The 12,396-nt window shown below is 49.1% G+C and overlaps 1 protein-coding gene across 1 annotated transcript in view; it reads right to left on the minus strand.

The window, feature by feature from the left end:
* The window catches only part of LOC105292604 (kinesin-like protein KIF28P), a 66,904-nt gene that overhangs the window by 7,619 nt on the left and 46,889 nt on the right, over window positions 1–12,396 (minus strand). Inside the window, exons 14-18 of the mRNA XM_011360872.2 lie at window positions 12,170–12,314; window positions 7,660–7,778; window positions 6,417–6,524; window positions 2,090–2,364; window positions 522–656 (exon numbers count right to left, since the gene is read on the minus strand). Coding sequence (XP_011359174.1) covers window positions 522–656; window positions 2,090–2,364; window positions 6,417–6,524; window positions 7,660–7,778; window positions 12,170–12,314 — 782 coding nt within the window. The remainder of the gene's footprint in view (window positions 1–521; window positions 657–2,089; window positions 2,365–6,416; window positions 6,525–7,659; window positions 7,779–12,169; window positions 12,315–12,396) is intronic.

A 12,396-nucleotide genomic window follows, 5' to 3' on the forward strand; every position in this document is an offset into this window, starting at 1 on the left:
AAACGCCTAACAAAAAATGAAAAGGGTTTTGATAGTTTTTACTGAGTCTAAAGTTGAAATTCATTTTCCATTTGTGGGGGCTGTTTTTTTGTCCTTCAAAGTCTTTATTGCTTTATCTTTTAATAATATCCTTTTAGCCTAATTAAGCCTATCTGGTGCTTCTGACGTGTTGTAATACAGCCCTTTCATTTCCAAGTGAAAAACAAAACAAGAGTTATTCTTCTTAGAAAATATAGTGTTACTGGATATTTTTTCTGACAATTAAGATGTATGGCTCTGTTTGCTTCAGTAGCTTAGAAGGGTCAGTACACACTGACCATGGTCCACCAGCCTAGAGGGACATGTGGCTTCTCTTTCTATTAAACAGGCGGGGAAACAGTCATTTTGGTGTTGAGCAAGCGGAGAAACTTAAGAAAATTTCACGTAAACTCATTTTTAAAACTTGAGGAAAGAGTCCCTCCCACGGGGCCCACAGGTGGGTGGCTCGTGCACAGCGGCTCTGCGGGGCGGGCCGGTGGTACCCCATCTGAATGCCCCGCTCTGCATCTTCCTTTAGCCACTTGGCGCCAAGGCACCGCACAATGCGAATCTGGAAATCCATCCTCTTGCCCAGCAGCTCCAAAGGGTCAATAACCACATCTTCCTCACCACAGGCTCTAGAAACAGAAGAGGTGAACATTGATCCCAGGTTAGCCTGGACCCAAGCAAGTTAGGATTGTGATGTCAAAGGGGATTATGTAGACTCCTTAAGAAATGGCCAAGTTCACTGAAGAAGGAAGAATAGGTAAAATATCCAGCTGGAGAATCCATTCAAGAGACAGTTACTGAGAGCCCACTCTATGCTGGTGCTTCCAGGTCCATAGACCTTCTCAAGGAAGAGACGGGAATATAACAGCTCCATGCAATATGCACCCAGACGGGGGTGCCAAACGCGCAGTGAAGATCTAGGTAGGTCCCCACGGGGGCAGAGGGGCTGCTACCAGGGAAAGCCAGCTGCTGCCCAGATACAGCCTCCCAACGTATTTTCCCTGCTGAACTGTGGACACCTCAGAAACCCATTCAGACAGCTTTCCGACGGGACCGTGCTGACATCGGCTAAGCTCTGTAAACTAGAATGCTACCTTATTAATTTGCAATGGGGGATGAAACCAGCAGCCTAGAGGCCTAAGGTAGCCAAATGACCAGAAAGTCGCTCAGAGTCCCGATAAAGACAGTGAGTCGGTGGTCAGCTTGGTCTCTCAGTCATAGGACCTTGTGGGTCTTTTGCTCCCTCCTCGAGCCTGTTTCCTCTTCACAAAGACAGAAAGATTGCACTGGGTGTCTGAGGACCCTGGCACCCAGACCAGACCCCGCCCCGCCAGCCTCTGCTTGGATTTCCAGAGAGACTTGAGCTTTTATAAAAACTGCCTGGACCGCTTACAGCCTAAAGAGAGGAAACATGAGATATCCTGAAAGGAGGGTAAAAGGTAATGGAGTAGAGCTCCAACAAAGCCTGTACCCACAGAAAGGTCAGAGACCAGCGTAGGAGGCCAGTTAGCACACAAAGACACCTCAGTGCCTACCTGGAGAAAAGGGACAAAGAAAAGATCTGAGCCTCTGCCAGGGGCGGAGATGGGTGTGCTTTCTGCTTCTGACTCTTGGGCCTCATCAGCATGGGAAAGATGTGGCCATGCCATACCTCAGGGTCCCAGGGAGGGCTGTGGGGGAAGGGCCTACAGCACACCTGGCTGCTCTGCTCTGAGGGCCCATCGTTGGGAAGCGACCTAGGTCATTGGTTCTTGTCCAAGGTTCCTCCTACTCCTGCTGCCCTGCAGGATGCACTCATTCCTTTGGTCCCCAGGGCAGTGCTGAGCTGCTTCAATGCTCCTGGGCATGGATTTTAGATATTCAGGTCAGCTGATTTGGTTGCCATCGTAAAAATCAGACTTGATGAGGCCAAATCATGAATGAATGAGCTCATTAATTTGTCTTATGAATGACCTCTTCGAGGTTCCAAGCTGACCACTCCCTGCAGGAGAACTCAGCTTGCTCTGAGTGTTCTACGTGTGACAGACACAGAACCAGGCAGAGGGGCGAGGGAGAGACCTACCGTCCTGCCGGGGAGCAGGGGGTTATGCGGATATGCAGCACTGCCTCCTCCAGGCCCTCGCAGTTCAGAAACTCCGCCTGCTCCTCGAATTTCATGCAGTAGGCAAGCGGCTGGAGCCAGATGTGAGCAGAGCCCAAGTGGACGACCTGGACAGGATCCCAGAATGGGTCATCTTCCTGAACCACATGGCTGTCTTCTCCATCTAGAAAGCGCTGGTAAAGTTCCTCCATGAGGAATTTCCTATTGATAAACTTGGCTTTGGACCAAATCCACACCTGGAAACACCAAGGTAGGTCACCGATATTTTATTTCATTTACTGCTCTAATAATCCATTCCTATGATTTTTTTCCCAGCATGCTCCCTCCAATGGGCTGGGTTTTGGGGTACCTGAGACCACATAACACTCTCATCAAACTTAGCTGTGGTGAGCTCCTTCGAGGGCACCACACTCATTCCTGACCCGTTACTCCTGCGTTGCTTGAATTGCTGGATCCCAGGAAATGACTCGAGGAGACGACGAAAGAGCTAGAACTCTCCCAGGAGAAATGAGGGTTTGGGGCGTGTGCTACACAGAATAACGGTCCTCAAAGGTGTGCATGTCCCAGTCTTCAGAACCTGTGAATATGTTACCTTTCATGGCAAAGGGGGATTAAGGTTGCCTATCACCTGACCTTAAATAGAGAGAGTAGCTTGATTTATCCAGGTCGGCCCAACATAGTCGCATGGGCCTTAAACGTGGAAGAGGCGGGGAGAAAAGAGGGTCAGAGAGAGAGAGAGAGATGTGACGAGCAGGGTCAGAGAAATGCCATGTGGCTGATTCTGAAGATATAGGAAGATGGCCATGAGCCAAAGAATGCTGGTGACCTCTAGGAGTTTGAAAAGGCAAGGAAACAGGTTCTCTCCGAGCCTCCAGAGAGGCTCAGCCAACAACACCTTGCTTTCAGCATGGTGAGGTCCACGTTGGAACTGAGACCTACAGCACTACAAGTAATAAGCCTGTGTGGCCACACCTAGTGAGCAGAAAAATCCAGGGCGAGAACCCGCCACTGTCTGCCCCTTCACTGGGTGAGGGACGGGGCCTCTGTACCAACGCTGGCTACTGAGAGAGGACAAAAGCATAAGCCACAGTTAGGGGCTCCAGTGAGAAATTTTCTTGACCATAAATGTCACATCAGAAGTAGGTACCAGGTAAAACTTCCAACTCCTCTGAGCAACTTGGAAAAAAAAAAAAACAAACCCCAAAACTAACAGATATGTCATTCTTTCAAGTGTTATGTATCTCCATTAAAAAGACCTCTTCCGGACACTCAAAAGACTTCATCTTTCTCTGTTTGCATCAAGTAAAGTACAGAACACAGTAGCCCTCTCCCAGACTCTCCATAAAGACTGCGAACCTGGCTGGGGCACAAACTGCTCGCAGAGTACAGCAGGGATTCTAGTCAGTGTGGGCTTTTAAAGACCCTGGAAAACTAAGATAATGGGAATGTAGGTAATGAACTCAGGCACTGTCTCATTACTCGTGGTATCTGGTCGTAGGCCCTGTGATAGGTAAAACTGATGTTATCCTTGGCAGGTCAGCGAGGCTGAGTGGAACAGGCTGGGGAGCTGTGCTGACCCTCCATCCTCGAGTGACCTGCAGGCTGGCACAGAGGCTCCTTGGCTGGATGCGTTTCCACCTGAGCCAACAGCTGTCGGGCAGACATTGCTGAAAAGCAGCTGCAAGCTGGCAGCATTTCCCATGAGAAAACCCTCGCCAGCCCTCACACGGCCCTGGCTTGCTCCTGCACTTGTCTGTGATGCGTGACTCTAAAAGTCACACCAAAGTCCCTGGGGACATGTCTCCTCCCTGCAGCTGCCGCTGCACTCATTACCCCTGTGGTCTGGGGTGGCGGGTGCACGGAGGGACATTTACAGGATCCACCACCCAAAAGTGCCCTCCCGCTTGTACCTGGAGCCCCCTGCTGCTCGCCACCAGTCTGGTCTTTCGGCCTTCAAAACCCACATGCACACAAAGCGTGCCAAGAACTACCGGAAGGTACCACCAGCCTTTCAGAGGGCTCCTGAGGAAGGGAGGGCTTCTTCTGAGGAAAGGTCACTGGTACTTTTAAAAGGTAAAAATGGACAACCTTGAAAGTGACCGATCAGTAAGATTAATCTCTGCATGAGAAAAGAGAAAAAATCACCACGAAATTAATTAGTGCCCAGTCCCTTAAAAGCGAGCCCAGAGTCGTTTACGCAGAAGCAGTCCTGTCAAACGGTCGTCTCTGACTGAGACAGGGATGCTAGGTTAAAGGAAAAGAACAGTGTCTCAAAATGTATCCTGGCCTCAGCTTTCCCAGATGACATGCTCAAGGGTAAAGTGTGAAAACACTGTCTCGTGTTCTATTTCCGGTAGTGGCAGGCTGTGTCATTCAGATAACCCTTCTGCTAAGAATAAAAAAAAAGGCCAAATAAAATGTTTGTCAAATCACTTTAAGTTATAATAATAAATAAACAGTGAAAAACAGAACTACGTGGAAGAAAGTCTTTAAAAATTAAAAATCTCCATAAAATAAGATCTGACAAGATGGTAGGAAACTGCCAAAGCAAACCTGGCCGCAGAGAGAAACGCAGAACATCGGATCGGCAAAGCTCCTTTGCCCTGATGTCGTTTGTCAGAAAACAAACAAACAAAAGCGCATACGCTGGGGTTCAGCTCTAAAGGCCTCATGGGACATGGCACAGAAGTCAATGCTGACCCCCCCCAGGTCAGGGGGTCTTACAGGAGACCTTCCTACATCACACTGAGACCCCTGAAAACTACACTGGGAGTGTGAGGTGAGCCAGCATCACACATGCTCCTATGGACTGAATGTGCCCCCCCAAATTGAAATGCTGGCACCTCCCCCGCAACGTGATGGTACTAGGAGGTGGGTCATTAGGGTGCAGCCCGCAGGCATGGGATTAGTGTTCTCGTGAAGGAGACCCCTGGGAGCTTCTTTGCCCCTTCCGTCATCTGAGGACACGGAGAGAAGATGGCCATCTTAGGAACTAGGAAGAAGGTTCTCGACAGACACGGGGCAGCTGGCCCCTTGACCTTGGACTTCTCAGCCTCCAGACCTGTGAGAAATGTTTGCTCTGTGAACCACTCAGTCTTTGGTGTTTTGCTATAGAAGCCTGAATGGACTAAGACACATGTGTCCCCCTTTCCTCCACCCCAGGAGAAGAGGAGGAGGGAAAAGTCTCAGAAGTTTGGGCTCCGGAGTGGCCCGTCCTTGGGGGTCCCCCGGGCATTCACGGCCTGGGGGCCACTTACACTCACACAGAGATCTTGGGGGCCCCAGCAAATGGCAGACACTAGTGCAAAACCTCTCGAACCGAGTGGCGAGTACCCAGGTCTTCACTATATAACGTGAACACGCGCACTTACAGTCTTTTCCCTGTGTCTGTCATATTTCACTACTTTAAAAAGCTGTTCAAAACTGATCTTGACCCGGAAAATTTTGGCAACTTGAGGGCAATAAGCAGAAAAGTTAAACCCAGAGGAGCCTCCGTTAGTTGCTCAGTAGAGCACATCATCCGATGACAGCAAGGTCCCCAGTGTGGCCAGCCGCACATTCCCTACAAAACTCGCTGAGGACTTGGGAGGGAGCAGCCCACTTGAAGGTCACCTGAGAACTAGGGGCACATCCTCTGCATCTGGCCAGAGGGCTGCTCCAGTAGGTGACATAAGGGACATATGCAAGGGACACCAAAAGATAGGCCCAGTCTGTTAGGCAGAGGGAAAGGGAAATGGGTCTTAAGTTCCTAAAAAGGACCTTCGGGACAGTGGGCAATACCAAACACGGGGACAGGTCAGCCAGTGGGGTTGTGAGACAGCCTTTTCTGGATTCTTAGTGAAAGTGGGGATTTTCTTATCGCTTCACAATGGCAGATTTCCCCTCAACACTCTTCCCTCCCTCCCTCTCTCTCATATGTACACACACACACGCACGCACGCGCGCACGCACGCACATGGACACCATTATTAGTTAGATAAACATCCAGGCTCCCTTCTGATGCTAAAGCCTTTGAGTGACGTTAAAAATAAAAAGCGCTAGACATGGACAGTTAGGAAAGTCCCCAGGCCTCAGTGCTGCGTGGGAGAGGGACGCCGGAGGGGACACATGGCGGAGGGGTCCCCTCTCCCCTGAGTCCGTCCCCCAGAGTCCCAGCTCACACTGGGAACACAGCTCGGGCCTTCGCTGGATCTCCACAGGCTGTAGCCAGGGAAACTAACCTTGTCCCCAGGAAAGCTCCTCGGGACCCCTTATGGAGGCTCACGCCTGTCCCCAGAAGCAGCCTCACCTCATGAGTCCTTTGGTTGGTCACTTTCACCATGACCTCTTTTTGTAGGTCACAGCCCCTGGAATCTGATGACGCTAAATTCTTCACTTTCAATTCCATTTTAAGTTCCTGGTGGGAGAAACACGTCTCACTACATAATTCTGCATTTGTCATCCTACAGCATCTTCGCCATTTCTTTTTTATTCTTTCCACGCTCAGACTTTCTAAAAAAAGATGGTCCAGGCCTAGCCCCTTGCAATTCCCACCAGGAAAAATGACGAAGCATCAGAATTCCTCAGCAATATCCGGGAACCAACACCTGTAAGCCTCACCGGAGTGATGAAGTCTCTTATGAGTTTCCTGGTGATTGGGATCCCGTGTCCCCAGGGGCTTCTTGGTGACATAGAAGCCACCGAGGTACCCAGAGAGACCGCCCTGGAGGACAATCTGGGATGGGATGTTGGTCTGGGGTCCTGGTGGTCCTGGTGGCTGTGGTGGGCCAGAGTGGAAGGAATGGCCCCTAGTGGCTGGGGCTGGGAAGGCCTGGGTGTTGGCCCAGATTCTGTCACTAGCTCATGGGGTCTGGGGCAAAGCACCTCACCTCTCCAGGCCTCTCTGTCTCTGTCTGTGGCATGAAGCCACTTGGGGGCCGTGGGAGTGAGGGGATCTCCAAGGTCCTTTCTGGACCTGACTGTAATAGCCCGCTGAAATGTGAAAGGGTTAAAGAATAATTAAAACCTGAAACTGGACAAAAGAAGTCTATAACTTAGGCCTAGTTTCTGGAACCCCTAACCACATTCTGTTAATCATGAAACTTGTAACAATGAGCTCATACGCTAACTGCCAATTTTAGCCTGTGTAACCCTGCTTGCTTGTGTGGCATGAAAAATAATCAATTGTATATAAGCTGAAAATTACTGTTTGGCCATCGCCCATGGGAACACTGGCTATTGCCCATGGGAACATAGGCAATCACCCATAGGAACATAACATCCTAACACAAGCTTTCTGCTTCTGTACTTCCCGCTTGCACACCTGACCAGTGGGTTGACAGGTAGTGAATAGGAGAAAGATGGACCTTTGTGTTTAAGACAGAATGAGGAATAGAATTTAGGGCTTAAAAACCTTGTATCTTGGCATTTCGGGGCTGCTCCTTTGCAAGGACAGCCGCTGGCTAATAAACTGTCTCCTGGTTAAGAGCACTCAAGTTGGGTCTGGTTATTCTGGACACAACACTGACATTACGCCATTCTCTAGCTCTTACCTTCTTTAGCTCCTCGCTCATTTGATTTGCTTCTGCAACTAGTGGCATCAGTTTGACGTAGTCCTGGAACACAGCCAGGACACTGGGATCCGCTTTCCCTTCTCCTCTGTCCCCAGCGCCTAGGAAAAAATCAGAACGTAAGTGAAAGCCAGTCCTTTGTTCTGGGGTCCTGTTCAGCCGTGAAGAAACTGATATGCTCGCTCATTGGTTCCTTCATTTAGTCATGTAATTATAAAAAAAGAACATAAATATAAACGGAGGGAAAAATGCTGCTTGGCCTTTATTTAAGTAGTTGCTCATCTCAACCCATGTGTGTCGACAGCATCGTGACAGGAGGCTCTCTGCCTCCGGTTGCCATTCTTGGTCTCAGAGTCCTGGACCCAAGGTGGCTCCAGACCGTCTTGGGAGGGGGCATGGGGGAAGGTGGCTGGAAGGAAGGTCTGGGGATTCATCCTGAAGCTGCAGCTGGCACAGCGAGCAACCTGTTCTTACTTGGATTCTACTGGGGGGGCGGGGGGCGGTGGCTCAGAGGAGGGGAACATGGAGACGGTGGGAGAGCAAAGCCCCTGCCAGCTTGGCACTACCCCGGCCAGGAACTCTCAGCCCGTGGGTTCACACTGTGCTCTCCACCCTGAGGTCTCACTCCCCAGAACGGCCCGCGGTCTGCCCGAGCGAGGCTTCACTGGGTGCTGAGCACCTTCAGCCCAGGGTCTGGGGCCTGTTCAGCCTCCTTGTGCCACTGGCCCTGGGCTGGGAGGCAGGTGTGCAGTCCACCTCGTGAATAAATAAATGAATAGACAGAGTATTCTGGCACCACGCTTGGTAGGGCAGTGTCTTATTTGTTTTGGGCCATGAACATCAGAAAAAGAGCGAGGAGGTAAATTTCAAATCAATTTGTTTTGCTAAAATTGTGAGGAGGGTAAAAACCTCTAGGGTAGGGAAAAGGGAGGAACTGTCTTGCACACGTGTGGGTACATCCCGCTGCTCCCCGCCCAGGCTGTTAAGGCGGGTTCAGGCAGAGCAGGTGGGCTTGGAGAAAGTGTGGGTGCTGTGCTCCTCCCGCAGCCCAGCCCAGCCCAGCACGGGCCGGAGAGAGAGGAGGGGAAGGCTGCTCAGGAGCCTGCATCCGACGCCTGGGGACGGATCTGACTCAAAACCTCGGGCTGTAGTTTCTTCTAGGCCAGAACTGGGCGTGGCTCATCGCCATCTCTCCAGCCAATCAGCAGCTCTAGCTGCTGGGCCCCCGCTTCTGGAGGCGCAGGATAGGGTTAGAAGGGAGTGAGGCGCACAGATCCTGGCCTGCCCTCCCCTGGGAGGGTCCTAATGTCCAGGGCATGGAGCTCCTGGAGTCGGAGTGGTCTCAGACAGGACAGAGTGTGCTATGTGGGGGCCGCTGTGGTTAATCTCATTCGTCATCATTTGTTGGACAAATCCTTACTGAAGGCCCACAGCTAGGCAGTGTAATCAGGCTGTGGGGTTGCAGAAGTGAGCAAGCGCCTGTCAGCTCCGTGAGGGCAGGGCACTGCTCTGCTCGCTGCTGGATCCCCAGAACTTAGGACCATGTCTGGCGCATAGTAGGAGCTCAATAAATACTTGTTGAACGGAAGGAGATATAAATGAATGGATGAACAGCAGAAAAAAAAAAAAATCTCAGCTAGAACTTACATTCTCATGTGAAAAAATAGATAAGAATCAAGTAAACGAATAGTATAATTTAAAAATGTGATAAAGTGAGAAAGAGTTATCTAGATGAGTATAAGAAATGGGAAGATCTATCTGAGGAGGGATTAGAGCTGAGTGATAAAGGTGAGAATGAGCCGAAGAGGCGGAGAAAAACGAACAGCAAGTGCAAGGGCCCTGAGGCAGAAAAGGGCTCAGTGTGTTTGAGAAGCAGAAAGGAGACCAGTAAGGTTCAAGGTGAGGTATCAGTGTGCACCGTGGTTTCACAGATATAGATAAAGCTATAAATATGTGTGGGAGATGTACATCTGTCTGTCAGTATAGAGCTATAGAGCAGTTTGCACACGTAGCACCTGGTCCTGCCTTACAAATGTCGTTCTCTCCCGAAAGGAATCAGGACCCCTGGAGAAATGACTGACTCCAGCGCTGAGACTGAGGACCCACGAGATGAACCTGGAGTGTTTTTTTTATGCCAGAAAGTAAGCCAGAGCTTCAAGAATGAGGAGGACGTGCCAGAAGGACGCAGAATCCAGGTGGAAGGACTCCTACCGGCCAAGTCCGGGACCATTCGCACATGAGAATAAATTATGAAAGCAACAAATTTTAATCCATTGAGTTCATCTTGACAGAAATGAATGAATAGATTAAAAAAAGTAGGAGAGAAAATGTTTTTCTTATGTTTGAAAAATTTCAAGTAAATATAGAAGAAATGGTGGCACCCAAAACTCAGTATTGGACGAAAATCATCATCATAATTAATCCAAGAAAGAAGATCAAAGGGTGATAAAACTAGTGGCCGAGAGTGTGATGAGGTCTAGGATATCTACATTTCAGTCTCTCCCCATAAAATATTTATTACTTAAAAAGAGAAAATTACTAACTGTAAGTGGAAAAACCTGGCAGTGACCCCCTTAACCAAGCAATCACAGTTAACGTCACCAATAATGGATAGTGCGACACCATGTGCCTCCTGACACAGAAGACATAACATCACTTTAGTGGTGTTCTTGCCCAAAACCTGTAACCTCAATCCAAACGTGAGGAAACATCACAAAGACCCCAACTAAGGAACGTTATACAAAAAACTGCTCTTTATTCCTCAAAAATGTCACGATCATAAAGGACAAAGACGGACCTGATGGATCACATCAGATTTAAGGAGACCAGAGAGGTGTGATCCTGGGTTGGACCCTGGACCCAAATTTTTTTTATAAAGGACATTATTAAAATAATTAGTTAAATATGAGTAAAATTCATAGATTAAATAATAATCTTATATTAATGTTAACTTTCTGATTTTGATCATTGTACTGTAGTTTCGTAAGAGAACGACCTTTTCCTTAGGAAACATACGATGAAGTGTTTAGGGATAAAGGAGCATCACGTCTGCAACTTATTCTCAAACAGTTCAGAAAAAAATTCCATATATACCTGTATCTCTACACACACATAAAATAAAACAAATATAGTAAAATGTTAAAATGGAAATTTTGAGTGAAGCGTGTATGAGAGTTCTATGCATTACTCTTGAAATTTTTCTGTACATTTCAAGAAATTGTTTCAAAATTAAGAATTACCCACAAACGCTTGCTTCCCCGCCAGGGGCCAGGGGCCAAGTTTGCACACTTGAGCACTGACAACAGGCTGACTGACAACTCTGACTTCCTGGCGGAGACGCAGCGGGCACTGTGCCCAGGGGCAGAGCCTCATGATGACCACAGAAAGGTTTCAGGTGCAAAGAGAGAACTATCAAGAAAAATCATCCAAAACAGGGAAATAAGACAAAAGGATGCTGCCCGTCCTTTAAATGTCATAGCGGGGCCTTGTGTCAGGATTCTCTGACACCCCAGGAGAATGCACCATTATGTACAGCAATCGCCTCTTACCCATGGCTTCACTTTTCCACGGTTTCCATGACCCACAGTCAACTGTGGTCTGGAAATACTAACTGAAGAATTCCAGAAACAAACAATTTCTCAGTTTTAAATCGAGCACAATTCTGAGCTGCGTGATGAAATCTGGAGCTGGCCCACCCCGTGAATCCTCCCTTTTCCCAGCGTATCCACGCTGCATATGCCACCTGCCCCTCAGTCACTTGGTAGCTACCTCGGTTATCCGACCGTCCGTCAGGGTATCACAGCGTTTGTGATCGAGTAACCCTGACAGTAGCCTGATGCTCCGTCACAAAGCCGGCCTGTGTCATTCACCGCACTTTGTCTCATCACGTAGGCACTGTCACCCCACTTCACCACGGTAAGACATTTTAAGAGAGCGACCACAGTCACATAACTTTTATTACAGAACCTCACTATAATTGTTCTATTTTATTGTTAGTTATCGCTGGTAATCTCTTACTATGCCTGATTTATAAATGAAACTTTCTCAGAGGTACGTTTGGGGGAAAGCACAGTATGCACAGGGCCTGGTACAGTCCGCGGCTTCAGGCATCCACTGGGGTCTTCACACATCCCTGCGGATAAGGGGGAGTGACCGTACTTACTACTTACTACTGATAGGGCCCGGACTCTGAGCCTATAGATAGTAATTTGTACAAGATTGGCAAAGATGGTTTTCGTCTAGCAGAGGGTCATCACCCTGAGGGCCGTTCATTGCTTTGGGAGACGGCCATCTCAGTCGGCATTCTTCCGTCTCTACTGCATTTATGAGGGAGATAGTTTAACGAATTAAATATGTCTTTGACATGTAAATTATATTTTAACTTTCTATACATTGTACTTTGACACGATAACAGGCTGTTTTCTTAAGGAAAGCAGCTGCTTTTCAGAGCGCCCGGGGCGGATGCCAGCAGGCAGGGCGCGGGGCTGCTCACCCAGCTTGTCCACACTCACTCCCTCCGCCGCCGCTCTCTCCAGCTGGAAAAAGTCGTAGTCGAACCTGCTCAAGTCCTCGCCGCCTCGCTCCCAAGGAAACCCGATGTACAGGTAGGAGCTGTTGGATCCCAGGATGATGCGGTCCTAGGGAGGAGACGGTCAGCTCAGAGGGATGACGTGGCCCTCGGACGAGGGGGTGAGGACAGCCTGCTCCAGGAGGGCCAGG

This window comes from Pteropus vampyrus, unplaced genomic scaffold, assembly GCF_000151845.1.
Source record: "Pteropus vampyrus isolate Shadow unplaced genomic scaffold, Pvam_2.0 Scaffold60, whole genome shotgun sequence".
NCBI classification, from domain to species: Eukaryota; Metazoa; Chordata; class Mammalia; order Chiroptera; family Pteropodidae; genus Pteropus; species Pteropus vampyrus.